Raw genomic sequence first — 23,095 nt, 5'->3', positions numbered from 1 at the left:
ATCTGTTTTCTAATATATTTTCCATCCAAAAAGTTGTCATATTTCTTTGACAAGGTCCCTTTTATAATGTTCTTCTGTGTTTTTTAAAAAGTAGAGACATTGTGTGACATAATTTCTCTTTAAAGTATTTGATTATGTAGCAGTTTTCCTTAGAGGAATTTAACTTTTCAACAAAAATTTATGCCCTGAAGGTAGTGATAGAATTTATGGAGCACCAACTATGTGGCAGGTCATGTGCTGAGAAGTTTACATCTGTAATTTTCACACCAATCCTACAAAAAGTTACTTTTATACATGTATTTCTTCTTGAGGAAATAGGGCTTAAAGATATTTAGATGACAGAATAGAAATTCTAAGTATAAAACTTCAGTGTCAACAGATGTATTAGAAAAGGTAAGGAAGATGAATATTAACATCTCTCTATGGAATATGTTAGCTGTAGCGCTGTCTAGAGGCAGTAAAAGGCTAAATAATTTCCTTAAGTCTTTTCACTGACAGACTGGGTCTGATAGAGGATGTGTATCATGGGAGCTTCTCTTGTCTGCCTACTCTCCCACAGGCATGCTGAACAGAGAGACAGACAGAGGGTAGTGGACACAATGAGATAACCACTCAGTGATGCACACATAAATGGGAGCAAGAGAAAGACACACACACACTCACAAACAAACCATACCCACAGGCACAAAAAGAGAGATAAAGGGAGAAATGCAGAACGAGATATGCATGCCATCTAAAACAAACTCAGAGACAGCCACTATAGAGATACAGTGAGATGCAGGGGGAGGCTCACAGAGGAAAATACACACAAAAATACAAACAGAATGGGACACAGAGCGTCAAAGACATTCAGAAGCAGCAAGAGAGACTCATAAATGGAGACACAGAGAAATATATATGACAGAGAAAAAAAAGCAGGTGCCTGGTCAGATAGATACACAAGGCAGAGTGAAGCATGCAAATAAGCAGCAAGACATAACTGGGCAGAGTCTCATACATTCAGAGCCATTTAGACCAAAGCAAAGTGAGTGACATGTAACTCCACAAGAATGAAACACATGTTTAACTAGACAGAAAAACTCACAGATGCTCACACACAAAGAAATAACACAGACAGAAGCAGATGTAACATCCATGTACACAAAGATAGGCACACACATAAACAGGGAGAGAGATACAGATATCCACAGTCTGTAGACAAAGAGAATAAGACTTTAGTTCTTTATGTAATAATAGTCCCTTGCTTCCCTGGCTCCTGCGCTAGACAGAAGGTCAAGAATTCCTCATTTCCCAGGCCACAGATGGTGCCACCACCCTTGGATCACTGTACTCTGTTCCTATTGCATTTTTATACTTCTGTTTATTTCATTATGTTCTAGGGAGTAAATGTCTCTCACTTTTTTATCCCCTTTGGGTATTTCTTGACAATTTTCACATCTTCCTTATGTTACACTCCTTAATTATTCTAAAACAGAAAGTTCTGAACTGCTTCACACTGGGTTCATTGTCTAAAAATGACCTTTCCCAATTTAGGATTTCCTGCATAGCCTTTTTTCTTCCATTATGTGCCATAGTAAAGTAGATATCCCTGCTGATAGCCGAACCCCAAAGAATAAAAAATTTTGTTAGAATCAAATAAATTTTATTTATTCACATCAGTATAGTGTGAAGTACTTTGAGATAAAGATTATTTCTTTAGTAGATTTATAAATATGAAAGCAAAGGAATAGAGCTACTTAGTATGTTTAATGTCACATATATGTTTGCATTGATTTTATTTACATATATGATAGTTTTACCTTCTATCTATTTAAATATTCCCACAAAATACAACTTTATTTGGAGTGGGCAACTTTGTTTCTTCTGGGCATTGTCTTCTCAAAGAGAAGGCATCGTTAGCCTTGAGCTTGCAGTCACACAGACATTTACAGCTAATATGTGTCATAGCCAAGCATGTATGCAATGTGGTCAATTTTAATATATTTATGGACAACTTTTCATTTACTCCAGTTGAGAGTCAAAACAGAAAAAAAAGAGTCAAGATTCCCCAAATAGAAAAGAATCTAGAACACAAGTTTTCCTCAAATTTTAGCCCATGGACCTCAGTCATCATTAAATTGTTGGATTCTTGGCTGAACCGTGACCAGTCTCAGGAGAAAGGGTAGGTAAGAATTGTGATTTTTAATAAGCTCCTTAGGTGTTTTTCGGAGAAGACAATGGCACCCCACTCCAGTACTCTTGCCTGGAAAATCCCATGGACGGAGGAGCCTGGTGGGCTGCAGTCCATGGGGTCGCGAAGAGTCGGACACAACTGAGTGACTTCACTTTCACTTTTCACTTTCATGCATTGGAGAAGGAAATGGCAACCCACTCCAGTGTTCTTGCCTGGAGAATCCCAGGGATGGGGGAGCCTGGTGGGCTGCCGTCTATGGGGTCGCACAGAGTCGGACACGACTGAAACGACTTAGCAGCTAGGTGTTCTTATGCACACTGTTGGAGAAGCACTGTCTGGCGAACTAAACTGTATTGATTTTTTATAGGCATTATTCTGAAAAATAAGTTCAAATGCAGAAAAAGGGCAGTGTGAGAAAGCTTTCCAAGTGTGAGTTTTGTACATTGAAATTGCCCTGAATCTATCTATTCAGTTTCCTTTCTTCCTTTTTTAAGATGATGAACCATTTTAGTCTTTTTATGTTCTTGTTCTCTTGTGAGGTTTTTCATTGTCCATCTGCTTAATCAGAAATGTCTGGAACAATTTAGTTGCCTACAGATTTCTACTCCATTTCAACAAAATTATGTTGAAATTCATTTGCTCTCAATGAAAAGTAATCTTCAGATGAATCACAAAGGATAAATGAACTCTAATTCTATGCAATTTAAACATTAGCTAGTGTTTCTTAACATGGCCAAGAAAAGCTGGGTTTTAATACTAAATAAATACAGATGTGTGTGCTCAGTCACTTCAGTCGTGTCTGACTCTTTGAAACTCCATGGACTATAGCCCTCCAGGCTCCTCTGTCCATGGGATTCTCCATGCAAGAATACTGAAGTGGGTAGCCATGTCCTCCTCCAGGGAATCTTCCCAACCCAGGGATCAAACCTGCATCTCCTGTGTCTCCTACATTGCAGGCAAATTCTTTACCCACTGAGCCACCTGGGGAGCCCAAATACAGATGTAATCCTATTCAGAGGGGAAATACATAGGGATGGTAACTTAGAAAACACGCATTGGAGTGATTATTCTCTTGTAAATGGGATTTATTTATCCAAATAATTCACCACAGGGTTTCAACACTGCAACCTCTCTTAGTGTATCTAAAACTTACAAACATTGATTCATGTGCAAATTTTTGAAACACATCTCTTGCCTGAAGTCAAGTGCGTATTTTTTATTGCTTTAAATTTTAATACATTTGTATCCAGTTTTCTATAGTAAAAAAATTCTGTGATATTCATGACATGGCTGTTTATCTAAATATGAAATACTTCACAAAATCAAATGTGATTTCCATATTTGAAAAAATGTGCTTGCTGTTTTCATTGTAAAAATATTGGAGATTAAATATAAAAGCATTTATGTTTATATGGGTACATTTTTTTTTCTTCAAAGGCATTCTTGATTGCCAATAGCAAAATATAAGTATTAAATATGTCATCTTTGTTAAGTATTGTTATTTTGGACTATCTTGCAAAAAGTTGCCTGATTTGTGGCATTTTAATGGCTTAAAGGGTAGAATGAAAATATGTGGAAGGAGAAATCAATAAAGCATGGGGCTTCTTATCCCGCATTGATTCTTGTAATCCAGTAACTATTAAATACTTGAGAGATAAGCCTGTTTTAATATGGCATGTTTGTATTTTGAAGATCAAATGCCTTAATTTTGCTCATGGGTTTCCCCAAAACACAGTTCATGCACAAAATAGAATGCAAGCTTTCACTGGTCATGCTTCCTATTATAGATATTCTTAAACTGAGAGTCTTAAAGGCTCACTGTGAGTGGAGTTAACCCTCAAGCAACTGCTTATTATAGTGTGATTTCACCTTTTAAAACATGTTACACATTATAAAATAAAGCTAGAATGTCTGAGATGATAATAGAATGAACAAGAATATTTTAATGTTCAAATCATTTAAAAGCATAATCTCATCCTGAATATCATTCTTAACCTTTCTCCAAAAATTTTTTTGGCATCTTAACTGGGTAAAGTATGAGAAATGCTAGCTGTCTCAAACCTGTCAACTCTCTTCTTGATGATTATTATTACAATGGAAATAAAGAATTGTTATGACATTTTGCTTTTAAATTTTCTGTATTTTTTTATAATGCTACAAATTCAGACCTGACATTTTTGCCAAAAATGATTAAAAAAAGCAAGTTTTTTTTTTTTTTTAAATTTTCATTTGCTGGTAATCATTTTCAAATCTATAATGGCTAGATACCAAAAGGGTAATAGTTTTATTAAATACATTTGGAATGTTTACTTGTATAAAGACATCATAAAATACCTTTTATTTTATTGTACACTTGCCCTAGTATCAATTAATCTAGTTTTTTTAATGTTTCAATTACTATTTAATATTAATTTTTAATATTTAGTGTGTCCTTAAAAATGTACCAGAGACTGTCTTAAAAGTACCAGATATATTACCACTTTAAAAAAAAAATTATTTATCTATTTTTGGCCAATCAGGGTCTTTGTTGCTGTTCACAGGCTTTCTCTAGTTGCAGCGAGCGGAGGCCATTCTCCAGTTGTGCCCGGACTGCTCACTGTGGCGGCTTCTCTTACTGCAGAACATGGCTCTCGGGCACATTGAGCAGCCGTCAGTAGTTGTGGTCTGCTGGGATCAGTAGCTGCAGCCTGCGGTCTCTAGAGTGCAGGCTCATTGCTTGTGGCACATGGGCTCAGTTGGCCTGCAGCATGTGGGATCTTCCTGAACCAGGGATTGAACTGATGTTCCTTGCATTGCAAGGCAGATTTTGACCAGTGGACCACCAGAGAAGCCCTATTACCACGTTTAATATGAGCTTCGTAATATTTCTATTCCCAATTAACAGATGGATAAATCAAGGACCAGGGTTTTCAAGTAACTTGCTTAAAGTCTGACAATAGGTAGGACAGTGGAACCAGAATTCAGCAACAGGAAATCTGATTCCAAAACTTGTTCTTTATAGATATGTAAGGATACAAGTGGATTTTAATTTTAATAATTGTCTTAAGTATATATGGATTTTTTCTTTAAGATAATACAGATACTTTTCTTTTGAATATGTGAAGCAGCCAGTTCTTTGTGTCATAACTGTGACCTTTGTAACTGGTAGTCCCCATGATTTACACTTCACTTACTAATAATTACGTAATACAAGGTTCCTATGTTACATGAGAAAAGCCTTTTGAAATATGTTCATAAACATCATCTTATTTGATTCTACAATAATCTCCTGAGATGGATAGAATGCATTGTCTTTTCCTTTCTACAGCTAAAGCAAGGGAGGTTTAGAGATGTGAAGTAACTTGAGCAACGTCACACAGATTAAATAAATGGTGGAGTTCAACCTAAAACCTAGTTCTTTTGTTACTAATGTGGGCTCTTTCACTACAGATCCTGGCAGGTGTCATTTTGCGGTGAACCATCTCATGCCTGTAAGGCCTTTGGGTACTGTGAGAGCAATTGTTCATAGCTTCATCTAGGCTCTAATGTACCTGTGGGATCCATAGCCCTGGGTCAAAGTAACAGATTTGGTTCAAATGTGGTGTTCTCCATCTAAATAGATCATGCTTCCCGACTTCTTCCAGGCTGTCTTGCTTGTATAAAGCTAGTTTCCTGCATACTCAATGTCTCTGTTAGGGACAGGACATCTATGAGACTCCTTCCTTCTGCAGAGCACAGTACTCACACATGTCTTTATTTTTTTTTAATCCTGTGTATACAGTCTTGTTTCTCTTTCCTCCTACCATAGAAGAGTTACTCAGCACATCTTATGCTCTACTTTCCCTCATTTGTAATTGTTTCATTTACTGTTTTCTTCATCATTTCAATGCATCTATGCCCTGTAACAGATTAGAAGCAGAGTGAGTAAGGAGTCTCAGATTTCAGATATAGATATCCATCTCATTGAGATTCTCTTGGATTTTAACTGCTATTCTATTGATATCCCTGAATGCAATTTTTAAAACATTTTTGTGATATTCTGTGAGGGCACAGAATAGTCCTGATGGTATGAGTTTCAGAAATACAGATCTGGGTCCACATCCTGGCTCCCTGTTTACAGAAAAAGATACTGGACTAATTTGTTATTTTTCTATTCTGTAGACTCCCTCTCCAACTCACCTGTTAACAGAATAATAATAATCCTGGGATTTGAAATAGTTGTGAGGAGTCAGTGTGATCAACCATGTGGAGTAGTAATATAGTATCAGTTTTCTTGAACAAGTTCATTAGTTTCTATTTCTTAAACTATTAAGTAAGGATAATACCACCTACTTCACTGCAATAGCTAGTATTTTGGTTGCCTATTTACATTGTATCAGGTAAGCAATTTTATATTTTTGACTAGTTCTTATAACAACTTCATAGGTAGCTGTCCTTATTAATGTCCTTATTTTACAAACCAAGAAATGAGGAAATAGAGAAATTAAGATCACAGAACTTGTAATTAGCCAAGGCAGGATTTGAACTAGATAGCAGAGTTCTAGAACCTCTGCTTTAATCAGTATGCTGAACTTCTTGGCTTAGCCTAACTGTTAAAAATATATGAAAATCCATTATTTGTTAGACACAAGATCATCCAGAAAGCTATTTCTGGCATATTGTCATTATAGATAATAGGGAAATTGTTCTTAGGTGAAGAAGTACTTTAACAGACTTACTGGATTCTATTCTGTTCTGTTGGCATTTTCCAGCTTTATATTTAAAGATGCTTGAGTAGTACAGAGCATAAGAACATTGCAAAAGTCACATAGCTGGTAGATGACTGAGTGGGAATGACCTAATTCTAAGTCCTTTTTCTTTAGAACCTGTTATGAAAGGAAGTATATGTGTGAGTGTGTGTGTATGTGTGTGCATATTAAGAATTTGTTTTGAGTCAATGGATAGGAGGTGAAAGACAAGCAAAAATTTAACCAAACTTCTCTATGTTAAGCCCTTTCCTAGGTGCCTTAATTATTACAACAATATTTAAGGGGCATTGGCATTGGGCTGCTAAGAATCTATGAAGTTAAAAAACATGTCCAAAGTTACACAATTGGCACATGAAAGAGTCAGTATTTGAACCTATATATATATATATATATATATATATATACACATATATACCTGTCTCTAAACCTATATATACAGGCTTCTTGGTGGTTTATGGTAAAGAATCCGCCTGCCAATATAGGAGATGCTGGTTCGATCTCTGGTCCTGGAAGATCCCCTGGTGAAGGAAATAGCAACCCACTACACTATTCTTGTTTGTAGAACCCCATGGATAGAGGAGCCTGGTGGGCTACAGGCCATGGGATTGCAGAGTTGGACACGACTTAGCATCTGAACAACAGCAAACAACAAACAATGAAACACATACACACACCCACATATCTGTGTCTCAACACATTCACAATACCAAAAAGTATTACTGTATATTTTAGGAAATACATTTTAGAGTCATAGGCTTCTGGGTTTAGAAATGTCTTTCAGATTAGTCCAGAGGTAATATTTAAAATATAAATTGTCTAGTCAGAAAGACTGTCAGCCTATATAGTGACGTCTCTTGGTGCTGGGAGCCCCCTGCTGTGCCAGGCATCAATCCTTTAGTTTCTTAAATCTGCTACACTGAGGACATCTGGGGAAGGGGCTAGAGCTAAAGCATCTGAGGTGCTAGAGTAGAGGTTTCTGGACAACAAGTAATTTGCTGACCTGTACAGAGCATTTTCTGGACTACGAAAAAGGCAGAACGCCCAAGAATTGATGTCTTCCAACTGTGGTGCTAGAGAACACTCCTGAAAGTTCCTTGGACAGCAAGGAGATCAAACCAGTTGATCTTAAGGGAGATCAACCCTGAATATTCACTGGAAGGACTGATGCTAAAAGTGAAGCACCAGTATTTCGGTCATCTAATCTGCACGACAACTCATTGGAAAAGTCCCTGATCCTGGGAAAGATCAATGGCAGGAGAAGAGGGCTTCAGAAGATGAGATGGCTGGATGGCATCACCTATGCAATGCACATGAACTTGGGTAAACTCTGGGAGATGGTGAGGGACAGGGAGGCCTGGCATGCTGCAGTCCATGGGGTCGCAAAGAGTCAGACACGACTGGGTGACTGAACAACAGAACATCTCACTATTTCATTGCCCTATAAGGCTGTGCATTAGCCCTAGCTGCTCTTGCTCTTATTATTATTTTTTTAATTGTTTAGTTTTTATTTCATAATCATAAATTTAACTTTGCAATCCATCTAAACTTGGAGGGAGATAAGGAAAATATGGAACCCAAAGAACTGTAGCGAGAGCACAAAGATTATAGGATATTTCAAGCAGATGGGGGTGAAGGGGTGCTCTCCTGGGCTACAGAAGGAGTGATCTGGTGGTTAAGTAAACCACAATTCAAATTGATTAGATTTGTCCACAGTCAGCAATGGTGATCTTCTTGCTGGTCTTGCCATTCCTGGACCCAAAGAGCTCCATGGCTTCCACAATATTCATGCCTTCTTTCACCTTGCCAAAGACTACATGCTTACCATCCAACCAGTCAGTCTTGGCAGTGCAGATGAAAAACTGGGAACCATTTGTGTTGGGGCCAGCATTTGCCATGGACAATATTCCAGGACCTGTATGCTTCAGGATGAAATTCTCATCATCACATTTCTTGCCATAGACGGACTTGCCACCAGTACCATTATGGCATGTGAAGTCACCACCGTGCCGTCTTTGGAACTTGGTCTGCAAACAGCTTGAAAGAGACATGGCCCAAGGGCTCGCTGTTGACAGCCATGTCAAAGAACATGGTGGGATTGACCATGGCTAGACAGCACAGGAGGCTCTGGGGTGGCTGTGTCTGCAAGGCCTTTTGCTCCTCTTTTAAGTCAGGTTGACTACTTCATTTGTCTGCACTTAAATTATTCCATACCAATTTAGTTTACTAATAATATTCAATGTGAGGAAGTTGTCCCTCTTAAGTTACATTACTTATTTTGTTTAAATTCTGTGATCTTCGTCCTTCCTAGTCTATTGGCTTGTTTTTAATATTTTTTCTGGTTTTTCCATTTAAAGGTGTTTCTGTAAATATTTATTTTTATTTAAAGTTTAATTTCAATGACTTCTAAATAAAATACTGGTTAGGGAAGTCCTAAAGGCTTTTAGTTGTAATATAATTATGATAAGTCTATCAGTTTGTGGTTTATTTAAAAAAGATCTATATTATATCTGATATTCCACACTCAGTTTTTCCTTTTTCCTTCTTGTCCTTTATTGCCATGTGGCTTATTTTAAAGGAGCTAACTAGGTAAGAAACCTGAAATCTTGACCTAACTCTGTTTTTGACCAGCTCTGGGGCCAGGTAAAGTCATTTCACGCTCTACTTTCATTTTGTTGAGGACCTGTGAAGCAAGAGGATTTGATAGTCACTCAATAGGGTCCCTTTCCAGCTCTAGTGTCTGCCCTATGAATCTGGCCATTTGATCACTGGATTCAAAAGTGTCTTTACAGAATCCAGTGTAAACTTGACATTTATTGCATCAGGTGAGAAAGAGCACAAAACTGTGTCCCCAACAGATTCGAGATCACATGGTAAGAGAGAGTCAACCCATGTGGGCTTGAGTACATGGAGTAGAAAGTACATGCTTCATTGGGGATCACAGATGATTAACAAGGACAGGCATGCAGGAGACTGGAAACTCACGGAGTCATCTCAGGAACACATGTTCAGCCACGAGGCTTACCTAGGACTTCAGCATTAGAGGACTTGCTTCACTGGTTTCTTTCCCAGTGAGACCCACTTGGATAATAGGATCTTAATAATTACCGGCTCAATTTATTTATCTAACTCATGGACCTAAAATAGAGTGATGTCCATGAATCAAGGTATTTTCACAATCAGATCTTGCTGAGGCATATAGAACTACCTGTAGTTCATATCCCGAAGACAGCAGTTGAGGCAGAAAAATACAGTAGTACTCCTTTTTTCAGGGTAAAAACTTTTTACATATTATTGTTGAGGAGATTCCCTATGATTATCCATCTCATTTTGTCCTCTCTGAGTTTATTATAAATAGAACTTTAAAGAATTAATGCTATGGGATAAAACACACAAGATGTGAGTGCAAGAGTGCGCTTCTGTGAAATAGTGACAAGACTTACAATGGGAAGAAAAGCATTCTATTTTTATTATATGGTTTTTCCTCACATATGTTTGGTAAGAACATTTAACTTAGGCTCTCTTAGAAATTTCAGTTATGCAGTACACTGTTATCACCTATAGCTGTAGTTTTCATGTTGTGCATTAGATCTTCAGACCGTCTTCATTTTATAACTGAAAGTTTTTACCCTTCTCTATTTCTCCCACTCCCAGACCTTACAAACCCTACCACTTATTTTTTTATTTTTTCTATACATTTGACTTTTAAGCATTCCATGTGTTAATTGACACCATGTAATATTTGTCTCTCAAGAGTCTTCTCCAACACCACAGTTCAAAAGCATCAATTCTTTGGTGCTCAGCTTTCTTCACAGTCCAACTCTCACATCCATACATGACCACTGGAAAAACTATAGCCTTGGATAGACAGACCTTTGTTGGCAAAGTAATCCAGTACTTTGGCCACCTCATGTGAAAAGTTGACTCATTGGAAAAGACTCTGATGCTGGGAGGTATTGGGGGTAGGAGGAGAAGGGGATGACAGAGGATGAGATGGCTGGATGGCATCACTGACTCGATGGACGTGAGTTTGAGTGAACTCTGGGAGTTGGTGATGGACAGGGAGGCCTGGCGTGCTGCAATTCATGGGGTCGCAAAGAGTCAGACACGACTGAGCAACTGAACTGAACTGAATATTTGTCTATTTGTCTTTCTGGTTTGTTAACTTAGCATAATGCCCCCCAGGTTCATCCATTTTACTACAAAGCAGACTCTTTCTTTCTTTTCTGAAGCTGAGTAATATTCTATTGTGTGTATATATGGGCTTCCCTGGTGGCTCAGATGGTAAAGAATCTGCCTGCAGTGCAGGAGATCTGGGTTCCATCCTTGGGTCGGGAAGATCCCTTGGAGAAGGAAATGGCAACTCACTCCAGTATTTTTGCCTGGATAATTCCATGGACGGAGGAGCCTGGCAAGCTACAGTCCATGGGATCGCAAAGAGTCAGCTAACACACTAACTAAAGGGTGGGGTGGTAAATACATACACTCCATTTTCTTTATCCATTCATCTGCCGATGGGCACTTAGCTTGTTTCCATATCTTGTTATTTGTGGATAATGCTGCTATGAACATGGAAGTACAGACATCTCTTTGAGATAATGATTTCATTTCCTTTGGATGTATACTTGAAAGAGGGATTGCTAAATCATATAGTACTTCAACTTCTAACTTCTTCAGAAACCTCCCTACTCCTTCCATAATGGCTGTCCCTATTTACATTCCTGCTGACAGTGTATAGAGATTCATTGTTCTCTACATTCTCTCCAGCATTTGTTATCTCTTGTCTTTTTGATAAGAGACATCCTAAGAGATGTGAGGTGATATCTAATTGTGGTTTTGATTTACATTAACCTGATGATTATTGATGCTGAGAACTTTCTCATTTACCTGTTTATAATTTGTAGGTCTTCTTTGGAAAAATGTCTATTCACGTTCTAAATATTTTTATTGTTGTATGCTACAGAGTTAAATGAGTTCCTTGTACATTTTAAGACATTGACCTCTTATTGGATATGGGGTTTACAATTGTTTTTTCCCATTCCATAGGTTGCCTTTGGTTTTATTTATGGTTTCCTTTCTGTGCAGAGTTTTTCAGTTTAATGTAGTCCCACTTGTTTATTTTTGCTTTTGTTGTCTTCTGGTATCAGATTAAAAAAAAATCATTGTTAAGATCAATGACAAAGATGTTTTCTTCTACCAGTTTAATGTTTCATATTTTTTTTCAAGTCACAATGCATTGTGAGTTTTTATTAGTGTATTATTAATTTTTATTAATAAATGTATTATTAATGTATTTTTAATAATGTATTATTATGCTTTTGTGTATGATGTAAGATGGGGGTTTATTTCATTCTTTTGCATGTAGTTGTCCAGTTTTCCTAAAATTGTTTATTGAAGAAACTATCCTTTCTCTATAGTATATTCTAGGCTCCACTGTTGAAAATTAATTGACCATTTATGCATGTTTTTATTTCTGGAGTCTTTATTCTGTTCTACTGATCTGTGTATCTATTTTTTATATGAGTGCATACTGTTTTGATTACTATAGCTTTGTAATACAATTTGAAGTCAGTAAGTGTGACACCTCCAGCTTTGTTATTCTTTCTCAAAATTGTTTGGGTTATTTGGAACCTTGGAGGTTTCATACAAATTTTAGAATTTTTTTGTTCTATTTCTGTGAAAAATGTCACTAGAATTTTGATAGGTATTGCACTGAATCTGTAGATCCCTTCAAGTAGTATGGGCTTTTTAAAAATATTAATTCTTTCAGTTTATGAACATGGAATATCTTTCCATTTATTTGGGTCCTCTTCAATTTCTTCCATCAATGTCTTATAATTTTTACTGTATAAATATTTTGCCTTGGTTAAATGTATTACTAAGAATTTTAATTTTTTGATGGTGTTATATATCAGATTATTTTCATAAATTCTCTAATATGTCATTGCTATAGAAGCACAACTGATTTTTATATATTGATTTTATATTCTGAAACTTTACTGAAATAATTTATTTATGTTAACAATTTTTTGGCTGGCAACTTTAAAGGTTTCTATATATGATATCAGGTCATTTGCAAGTAGATAGTTTTTGCTTATTCTTATATGATGGATATATTTTATTTCTTTTTCTTGGCTAATTATTTTGGATAGAACTTCAAGTACTATGTTGAAAAAAGTGGTGAAAGTAAGCATCCTTTTCTGGTTTCTGATCTTAGAGGAAAGCTTTCAGTAATTCACTACTGAATATGATTTTACCTATACACTTGTCTGTTATACAGAACTCTTGTTAGGCTGAGATACCTACCTGCTTACAATTTGACAAAAGTTTTTTTTGGTTTCTTTTTTTTTTTATCATGAAAAGATACTTAATTTTTCCAAGTACTTTTTCTCTATCTATTTAGATGATCTTTGACTTATATCTTTTACTTTATTAATGTGATATCATCACATTAATTTGTGAATATTGAATCATCCTTGAATGGTTCAATAAATCCTTGAATAAATCCCATTCAATCATGGTACGTGATTCCTTTAATATATTGTTGAATTTGGTTTGCTAAAATTTTGTTGAGGAGTTTTGCATCCACATTTATCAGGGATATTCCTATACTTTTCTTTTCTGTATCTGTTTGTCTGATCTTGATATCAGAGTAATGCTGGCTTCGCATAATGAATCTTGAAGCATTCTCTTCTCTTTTTTTGGGAGAGTTTATAAAGAATTGGTGTTAGCTCCTCTTTAAATATTTATTAGAATTCAGATATGATTTATTTTGGAAAGCAGTAGAATGAAAAGATGAAATCTAGAAAGAATAGGAGTGTCTTATGGTTCACTCTTGGGCATTTAGTCTAAGATAATACAGAATAAGGAGATAGTAAACGTTTTTAAACAGAGTAGTGAAACAACGAAAGTAGTGTTTAATAAACACTAATCTGAACTGTATTTAAAAAACATATTTTACATGATTTGTTTCCATTTTGAATTTTAAAAAATCGTATTTTTGCTCATGAATTTCTAAAACATCAAAATGAGTGTTAAACTATATTTAGTTTTCATCTGTCTTTAAAACTATTTTAAAACTCACAGTACAAAATTGCTGTACATGCTTTCACATTCCCATTCCCTTGGAGTGCTTGCAATTTTAGTCTTAGAAAGAGTTGAATGTGTGTACATTTTAGTTGACGATAATTATTAAATCTTCTTTTTTGGTTCACAACTATTGTAATCTACTACTTTGAAGATTTAGGGACTACAGGATGACTTGGGAGACAGTCTAGAGTCTGGACAACAGTGGGAGCAACTATAAGACTACTAGAATAATTCAAGCATACGGCAACGGTGGCCACAGACCAGGCTAATAATAGTTTGGGGAAAAAGTGACAGGAACAAAATTTCTCTTGAAAAATTAATGAAGTCTGGTTAAGGCAAAAGGGAGGAAGAAGGAATGGTTCAAGATTATTTCTAGATTTATAGTTTAGAAACAAAGAAAAAGCAAAACCTATGATAGGAGTTAAAACTGACTTTGAGGTAGACATGCTGGACATCCCTGATATACTGAGATGGGAATGAAATCTCCAAGAAGGAATAGCTTGTGGGCTATGTTTTTCTATGAATATAAGAATAATTAGGATATATTAATTTTCCACATGTTAATTTTCAGGCAAAATAAATCCATGTATGGATTTAATAGAAAGCTTTAAAATATTTATAAAGTCTCAGATATGCTAGTATCTTAGATTTCATTTTTTGGTGACATATTTGCAAACAGAATTAGAATAAGATATTGTAGACTCCTTTTCCTGATCTAGTTTCTTCTAATATAGCTACTTTTGTCTGATAAAAAATGTAATCCAAAACCTATATAAAGTTTCCTCTGTCATATTTATTAGAATGACTTTGCCTCTTTCTGATTTTCTGTTTAAGATTCAAATAGAGCAGAGTTTATCAGTTTGTGCTTAAATCTTTTAAATGGCTTCATATTGATTTTAGGATTAAGAAAAAATTCCCCAGACTGAAAGAGCTGCATGCTCGGAATGATGCCTGTCTGTCTCTTCATCGTCATCACCCGCTACTCTGTTCTACACCATAGTTGGCAGCCACACTGACCTTCAGGTTCCTTCTCATTTTAAGACTTTGCATGTGCTGTATTTTTCTGTCGCACATCTTCCCACCCTACTTACCTATTTGCCACCTTTTTTCCTGCTTAGTACTCACTTATCCTTCAGTAATCAGGCTACACTGCACTTATTCAGTGAAAACTGCCTGGGCTCAACCAGATCCCTTTGTATAACATCTGGTAACATTAAGACTTAATATCCTTAACACAGTTTTTGAATATGCACTTATGTGTGTGATTATTTGTTCAGTGTTCCCTTGTCCACAAAAGGAATTTTCATAAGGGCAAATGTCTTCCTTTTTTGCCCACCGTATATCTAGAGGACATTTGTTGAATGACTGATTATTGGCAGCCATGAGAGGGAAGTTGCACTATTGATGCCATCCCAATCATCTAGCCAAGTTGAGATATCGCTGAGCATCTGATGGCACTTGTATCCTCATCATACTCCAAGTACATCTCTGGATAATATGTGGAAAGCTAGGGCAGTACAGAATGTATCCTCACAAAGTACTGAAGGGTTTATATAGCAGACAGCCACATTGTCCCAGATGGGAAAGGAACATTATTCTGACATTCTTCAAGCTATGCAATATTGCATCTGCATTTTTTTTTAAATCAAACAAATATAGTGTTAAAAAATAAAATGAGCATGTGTAAATTTGGTGATGCTCAGATTAGGGGTTAACCTAGTTTACTTTTTATCTAGTTAAAATTTTTCTCCCAGATCTTATCATTTTTATTTTAGACAGGATTGCTTTTGACTTTATTTTTTTTTTTTTTTTTTTGACTGGCAGAAGGGTTTTATTTTTTTTTTTTTTTTTTTTTTTTTTTTTGGAGATTTCTTTTTTTTTTTTTTTTTTTTTTAATTTTATTTTATTTTTAAACTTTACATAACTGTATTAGAAGTGTTATAGTCAAAGTAATTTTATGAAGAAAAAACTCACTTTTCATATAAATATAAATAAGTACTTCTTCAGTTCAGTGTTATTTAAAACACTAAGAACACTATTTAGAACACTCTGGGACCAAAATTGTTCTTCCTCTCTTTCTGGAGTGTAACAACAGTGTCTCTTTTTTTTCCCAAACATCATGTTTTCATCTGTATTCTTCCCTAAAGAACTGTCTGAGGGCATATGTTTTGTGTTCATATTGGCAATTTCTTCAAATACAAGGGTAAATATAGAGAATGCTGCTGCTTTCATAACCTTGGAAATCGATTTCCATAGCATGTGTACATATGAACTACTACCATAAATAGTCAGCTTATCTAAAGGATACTGAAACGTCATGAATGAGATATTAGTGCTATCAAAATTTGCACAATAGATGGATTCTTTGAAAACTATCAGTTGTTCCAAAGTTTGCTTCTAGTATCTCATTACAGCTGTTTGCATTACATTTTAATTTTATCATAATGTGGATTTATGGCATTATTCAAAAATATTTTTTAATTGAAAAATTTTCAGGAAAATATTTTTGATATAATATTTTGATACATGTTCATATAATCGATTGTTTAAGAAGAGTGATAACTTTCAGTAGTATAGTGTTAGTAAATTAATGAGTATTATTCCAAGTCAATTACTTTCACACATTTCTACATTCTTAAGAGATATATATTGCAGTTATATTAAATAGAATAAATTTCAGTGGGTAAAATTTAATACCTTTTCAATGACACCAATTGTTGTGATATTTGATTTTTAAAGTCATTGTACTTAAATGTTTATCAATTTGGAAAAAATCAGACATAATAATATACTTCTGTTTTTATTTAAAATGTATTGAAGTCTAGTGTCGTCCTCCATATATTCTTCAGACATAGTTAGATTTTTACATCCTTGATCTTAGTTTTGTAAATAAATTTGTCCTAACAACATCCCTGAAAAGATTTAGCCAGCTTCCAGTGGCTCCAAAACAACAATGACAACATTCTTAGATTTTCCCATTCTGTGGAAACTGCCTTAGTTAGGAATCTTTTACAGTCAGTGTACCTCAAAGGCTGTTGGGTAAAGAGGGTGGGGAAAGAGTACAGCAGTGTCTTTAGCCAGGATTCTCCATCTCCATTATGATGGGTCTCACTGGAGCCAGGAGCTCTCAATAATTCTAAAATTTCCACACGTATTCTCTTAAGAAGGACACATTTCTCATGGACAGCTTTCTGAATCAGAAGCTAGTGATACCCTCAACCTACTTGCCTTTTTTTGCAGATATGTGTGACACAAAGTATGAATAATTTCTGCTGAATTGAACCTGTAATGAAGGAATTTATAATCAGTTCTAATGTATTTGAGACTTAAAGTATATTAGACCTTCATCAAAGGGAATAATAAAAAGCAGCTTTAATGTGGGTGGATAGTAATTATTTCGGTGCTCATAATTATTCTACAGTTAACTACAGAGAAATGCTGATATTTTTATTCCTTTTTCAAAATATAAAAGGCACTGTGGTCAGATTCTGAAATGTAAGAATGCATCATGCATCTTTTGTAAAGGATGATACTTTGAATTATACTTATGTTAATGGAAAAGGAACTATTTTAGATTTAAATGAGTTCAAAGTTCATGGTTAGGAGTTCCTGTACCTTTCTTAGTCCTATTGTTTCACTGCTGAATCTATTTATTGGCTGTGGGAGATATAAAATATAGTAACTACTCTCACTTTATTTCTAAAAGACATGCGATCTGCTTTCTTATTAACTCTCATAAGAGTTATGAGTGAGTTCCTCAAGGAGGACAGACCCTATGGAGTTTGAATATAGAATAAATCACTTCCACACTCAGGTTTTAGAGAACTCATTTCCTTTATACTTTGGTGATTTAAGATGCCCATTTAAACTGCTGGTTTTGAAGATGCACTATTTGTAGTTTAAAAGAAACATAAGCTATGGTTGGAATGTTGATAATGATTGTTATTTATGATGAACAGTAAATGTTTTGCCCTTTGAGGAAATCATGGTGATCAACTTGCTGGAATGCACGCACGGTCTCTAAATAGTGGTTGCCTGTTGTTGTTAGAAAATGAATGACAATTACCCCTTAAAATATTTCTACTTAAAATTTTTAAGCATCAGTAATTACATCAACAGTAACAGATTGAAATAAAGGAAAAGTGAGACAGAGTTGCTAATATTCTAGAAAGAAGAGAGATCAAGGAAATGGTTTTCTTTCCAGCTTGGGAATGATGAATCTTGAGATCATGTAGAGATATTTCTATAATCCATAAACATATTTACTCTAGTTTCTCAGTTTGCAACCTAAAACCTCTCAGATATTTGTTCTCAGTGCCTTTAGGCACATAAGATAAAGGAAATCTGTTTTCTTTCTTTTTATAATCCTTTTTTTTTCCTTGCTGGAAAATTATCAGCCCTTCTTCCCAGGTACCCTTCAAAAAATCAGATGTGTAAAAAATTCTTGATGTTAAGAAAACCCAACTGTACTTGACCCACTAAAATCTAAAATGCTACTGAAACCCACAATGTGGAAACAATTTAATATCATCCAACAAGAAGATTTTAAATAAAACCTACTAAATAGTATTCACCAGGGTTTCCCTGGTGGCTCTGATGGTAAAGCATCTGCTTGCAATGCGGGAGACCCGGGTTTGATCCCTGGGCCAGACAGATACCCTGGAGAAGGAAATGGCAACCCACTCCAGTACTCTCGCCTGGGAAATTCCATGGACAGAGGAGCCTGGTAGGCTACAGTCCACGGGGTCACAAAGAGTCGGACACAACTGAGTGAGTTCACTTTCTTTTTTCTCAAATAGTATTTAATAAATGGAATTCTTTAGTTGAGAAAGTGGCTTAACACTTCCTTTGAGTAATGATGCCCTCATCTGTTCATGATGCTGAAGCAATATCTGTATGTTTCTAACCCTTCAGATTTGCCACAGTAAAAGATGTTCCATGTAGTGTATGTTTGTAATCATTATCTCACATCAGTTAAGATCATTGCAACTTTCTGAATATGAAAAGTGATTATAAATAATGTAGCACAAAGCTGGTTCAGCTATGCCCTGTGTGGAAAAGTTCTCCCACAGACATAGTATCATTTTCCTGGTTTATCTACTAATATAGACCCAGAGGCAGATAGCAACTGAGAACTATGTTTGCCATGCAGACAACTGGGGGATATTGTGTTAATAAAATTTTTTTGCTATCTTATTTCATGTAGAACAAGAGCTAACAATTTTGTGTGTGTGTAAAGTATGTAAAACTACTGACTCTTGGCTGTAGAACCTGAATGATTTCCCAAAGGAATCATGTAAATTGCCTTGGGCACCCTAAGAGGAGAAAGAAAGATATCTTCCAAGAGAGATATAGAGCCACACACTTAATGTAATTGTAATAGGGTTTATGTTTGTCTCCAAAAATTATTGAAATAACAATTTAGCAAAGAAAAATGTGAGCTCACATTGCTGTTACTGCTAAGTCGCTTCAGTTGTGTCCAACTCTGTGCGACCCCGTAGACGGCAGCCCACTAGGCTCCCCCGTCCCTGGGATTCTCCAGGCAAGAATACTGGAGTGGGTTGCCATTTCCTTCTCCAATGCATGAAAGTGAAAAGTGAAAGTGAAGTCGCTCAGTCGTTTCCAACTCTTAGTGACTCCATGGACTGGAGCCTACCAGGCTCCTCCGTCCGTGGGATTTTTCAGGCAAGAGTACTGGAGTGGGGTGCCATTGCCTTCTCAGTTACACTTGACTAGCTGGATTCAAAGGCTGCTTATGAAACCTGTCTTCCATGTAACAAAGTGCTGCTCTAGCACAACCTGAGAACTACCCTGGCCACATTCCACCTCAAAACAAACTTACATTAAGGGTTTCCTAATATAGCCAAGAGTTAAGCAAATTAAGTAATTTAGCTAGAATTGGAAAACAGATGTATTTTGGCATCAATAAGAAACTATCCTGTACTTTAATCTGTGTTGTTAACTGGTAAATAAAACCATAATTTTTATATGGTGCCCTTGAAAATAGAAATGCAAGAAAATATATTTGTTGAGGTTTATTAATTTATTCCTTTAGGTAATTAGAGAAGAGTTAAACATTTTTCTAAGTCTAATATTTTACATGGTGTAAGATATTCAATATTTCAAATATAGTTCTGATCCAGTAATTTTAAAATCGAAATTAATGTTTTTCTATTTTTCAGAAATGCAGCAACATTGTTGCATGAACATCATATAATACTGAGGACACTTTCTTCATTTAAACAGGGTTATATTCAAGAAATTTTGATTTCTGTGAACTTGCAAAGGAGTGCTAATTGTAAACTATTGCTTTCATCTAGTTTTTTCTTCTCAATGGAATGATTACTTGCAGGACTATGAAATTTACCAGTTAATTTACTGTGTAGAGCTCCTCTGTATTGGGAATGGCCTTGACACCATGACATTACAATTGAGTAATCAATGGGTCCCTTCTGTTACATCATCAATTTCTCTATTTCCAATTTTTGATCTTTGCCAGTTATTCCTATTTTTCAAGGCTGTCCCCCTGAGCTGATGATACTCATATATGTCTCATTTATTTCCTTCTGTTTTCTGGGATGGTGTTTTTTATTCTCTGAAGGCTGTGATATTAAATGTAGTTTTGAAATTACGAACAATACATGGTAATCGCTGAAAAGACTTAGAAATCTTTCTCAAAATGTTTAACAGTCCCTTCCTATCAAGTGTGCTTAGAATTAATGCCTGCTTCTTTACTATTTATATTATTAAAATCGACATATGGTGTTCAGTCCTCTTTTTTTCCTTCCTTTTTCTATAACTGTTACTTTATGCATGACAAAATTCTCTTGCTTATGGTTATGTGGTTGGCTGTCTTTTAACTTGAGTGTTATGTGTTTGTAATGATTGCTTTTTGCATGAGGATTATGAAATGCCATACAAATTAAATGGTTGCGGAAACAAAAAGAAATGTAGGGCTTCACATGCTTTTTTGTGTGCTGAATATGTCAATTATGTGATGCTTAAAATTACTTTCATATGGTCTTTGACTTCCCCTTTGGTGTCCTACTTTATTCTTAGCAAATTAATATTGTTAAGAATAATAAAACATTTATTAAACATTCACAGTATTTTAATACAATTATTATCCTAAAACATGACCCATTATAAATAACTACACTGGGCATGAAATTGCACTAGGGCATAATTCGTTATATTTCTAAACTGATTATGTAATATAAGCCCTGACTCTGTAACTACCTTAATTAGGAACACTGACTTCTACAGTGGTACCTTTGTTCTACCAAATGATGAGATTATTTATTCATACATTTGTGCAAGTTGCAAAGGTTTTAAATCCATGGCTACTTTTTAATCAAAACACATGGGGAAATATTTGTGTAATGACAAGTAATTTTAAAAAAAATCACAGTTTTGAAAAATGTGTGACATAAAAATGCGTAAAACCTAAGTGTTAATGCTTTTACAATAAAACAGAAGAAAAAAAAGAAAAGAAAAAACCCTAAAAATTTTTATATCTCTGTTTTCCCTAATGGTATTATATTGTCCCAAATTAATGAATGAGTTTGGCCTACTTTCTTTATTGTTGTCACCAATTCAAATTAGAAAAGACACTGAATAAATTAAGTTCTTTCAGCTAATAAAACTGTTTACTTTTTTTGTATGCAGTTGGTATTAAAAAAAAATCATTTCCTTTGCTTATGATGTGACTTTCAAACCATATGTATTTTTTATGCTGGATATATTCACAAGCCAAATCTGTGAGATATTTTGGGGAAAGGGAATTTTTTTTTTTTTTTTAACAAACTAGATAACCAACTTTGATATACTCACTCCCCATGCTTTTTGGAAATAATCCTTGAGAATTTTAGTATTTGCTCTTATTTTTTCCCCTCAGTCTTGTTTATTCTTGAATTGTCTTTTTTTTTTCCCCTCCATTTCTCCGTTCTCAATCCTAGGTCCCCTTACAAAGAAACAGACAGATGATTTAGGTGATAATGACGGTGCTGAAGATGAAGGTATTTTTCTCCACCCAATCTATTTGCATGACAAGGGCCTCAATCACTTTTTCCACCCTTTTCTATTTTTTTGCTTCTTGTCTTTTTTTGAAGAGTTGTTTTTAATTCCCGTTTTTGATGTGTTTTGTCTTTTTGCTTGTTGTTACATATGAATATACATTTTTAATTTTTTAAAAAATGAATGTTAAATTTTGATTTTGATGCCAACCATTACAACGTTTTAAAAAGAGGGGCATTTTTTGTTGTTGTTTTCTTGAACTGACTTTTGATATGTTTCATTCCACATTTTGACTGAAACTTGTCCATATTCTTTGAACTAACAATCTCTTCCCTGTAGTCTCTTTGTATGCATTTTGCATGTTTTCTAATCTATGTAAATATTTTACCCAATACAAAATGTTTCATTTTGACATTTTATATTTGTTTAAAAAAAACCACACCTAATAAAGTGAAGGACAAGCTAAAAGCTGATATAAAGTGTTTCTTGAGCAATATAATTTAGGTTAAAAAAATACTGTTTTGTGTTTATGTGCTTAAATATTACATCAATAATAAAATGATATGGATGTGAAAGGCATACACCTATTTAGATAATTGTAGTAAACCTTACTTAACCACTTAAGAACCCTGAGAAGATTAAATGAATATCTTTTAATATCAAAGGCACATAATTTGAAGATGGACAAGTAAAATATTCTGAATTTCAGATTGTTGCTAACTATAAGTAATAATGTCTTCATACTGTATTAATATCAAAATTCTTTTCTCTTTCCAATTTTCTTATGACTTACAATTCTGATATACTCTGTACATGTAAGTACTCACTAGATTGATTTGAGATCTCTCATTCCATTATGTACTTTTACCTGGTATTAAATGGAGTGTCTAGAGAGGCCCATTGAGTCTTTCAGTTCATTTGCCTCCAATTAGTTTTTTTATTTTAATGCCACCCTAGTTATGATTTTGCCTCCAATTAATTTTTTTTAATGCCACCCTAGTTATGATTCTTATAGAGATGACTAATATAATCCTAGGTTTAAAAATAATTCCCAGAACCTTGGAAATTAAATCTCATGAAAACAATAATGTGG

The 23,095-nt window shown here is 35.0% G+C and overlaps 1 protein-coding gene and 1 pseudogene across 2 annotated transcripts in view; one reads left to right on the top strand and one right to left on the bottom strand.

Annotated features, from left to right (window-relative positions):
• NLGN1 (neuroligin 1) overlaps positions 1–23,095 on the top strand; it is a 782,190-nt gene that overhangs the window by 225,223 nt on the left and 533,872 nt on the right. For both annotated transcript variants that reach the window (XM_055569020.1, XM_055569021.1), the window contains one exon: positions 21,945–22,004. In XM_055569020.1, coding sequence (XP_055424995.1) covers positions 21,945–22,004 — 60 coding nt within the window. The remainder of the gene's footprint in view (positions 1–21,944; positions 22,005–23,095) is intronic.
• LOC129643873 (peptidyl-prolyl cis-trans isomerase A-like) lies at positions 8,406–9,003 on the bottom strand (annotated as a pseudogene).

This window comes from Bubalus kerabau, chromosome 2, assembly GCF_029407905.1.
Source record: "Bubalus kerabau isolate K-KA32 ecotype Philippines breed swamp buffalo chromosome 2, PCC_UOA_SB_1v2, whole genome shotgun sequence".
Taxonomy (NCBI): Eukaryota; Metazoa; Chordata; class Mammalia; order Artiodactyla; family Bovidae; genus Bubalus; species Bubalus kerabau.
The sequence above is the reverse complement of the archived record's forward strand: the minus strand, read 5'-3'. Positions and strand labels throughout refer to the sequence as shown.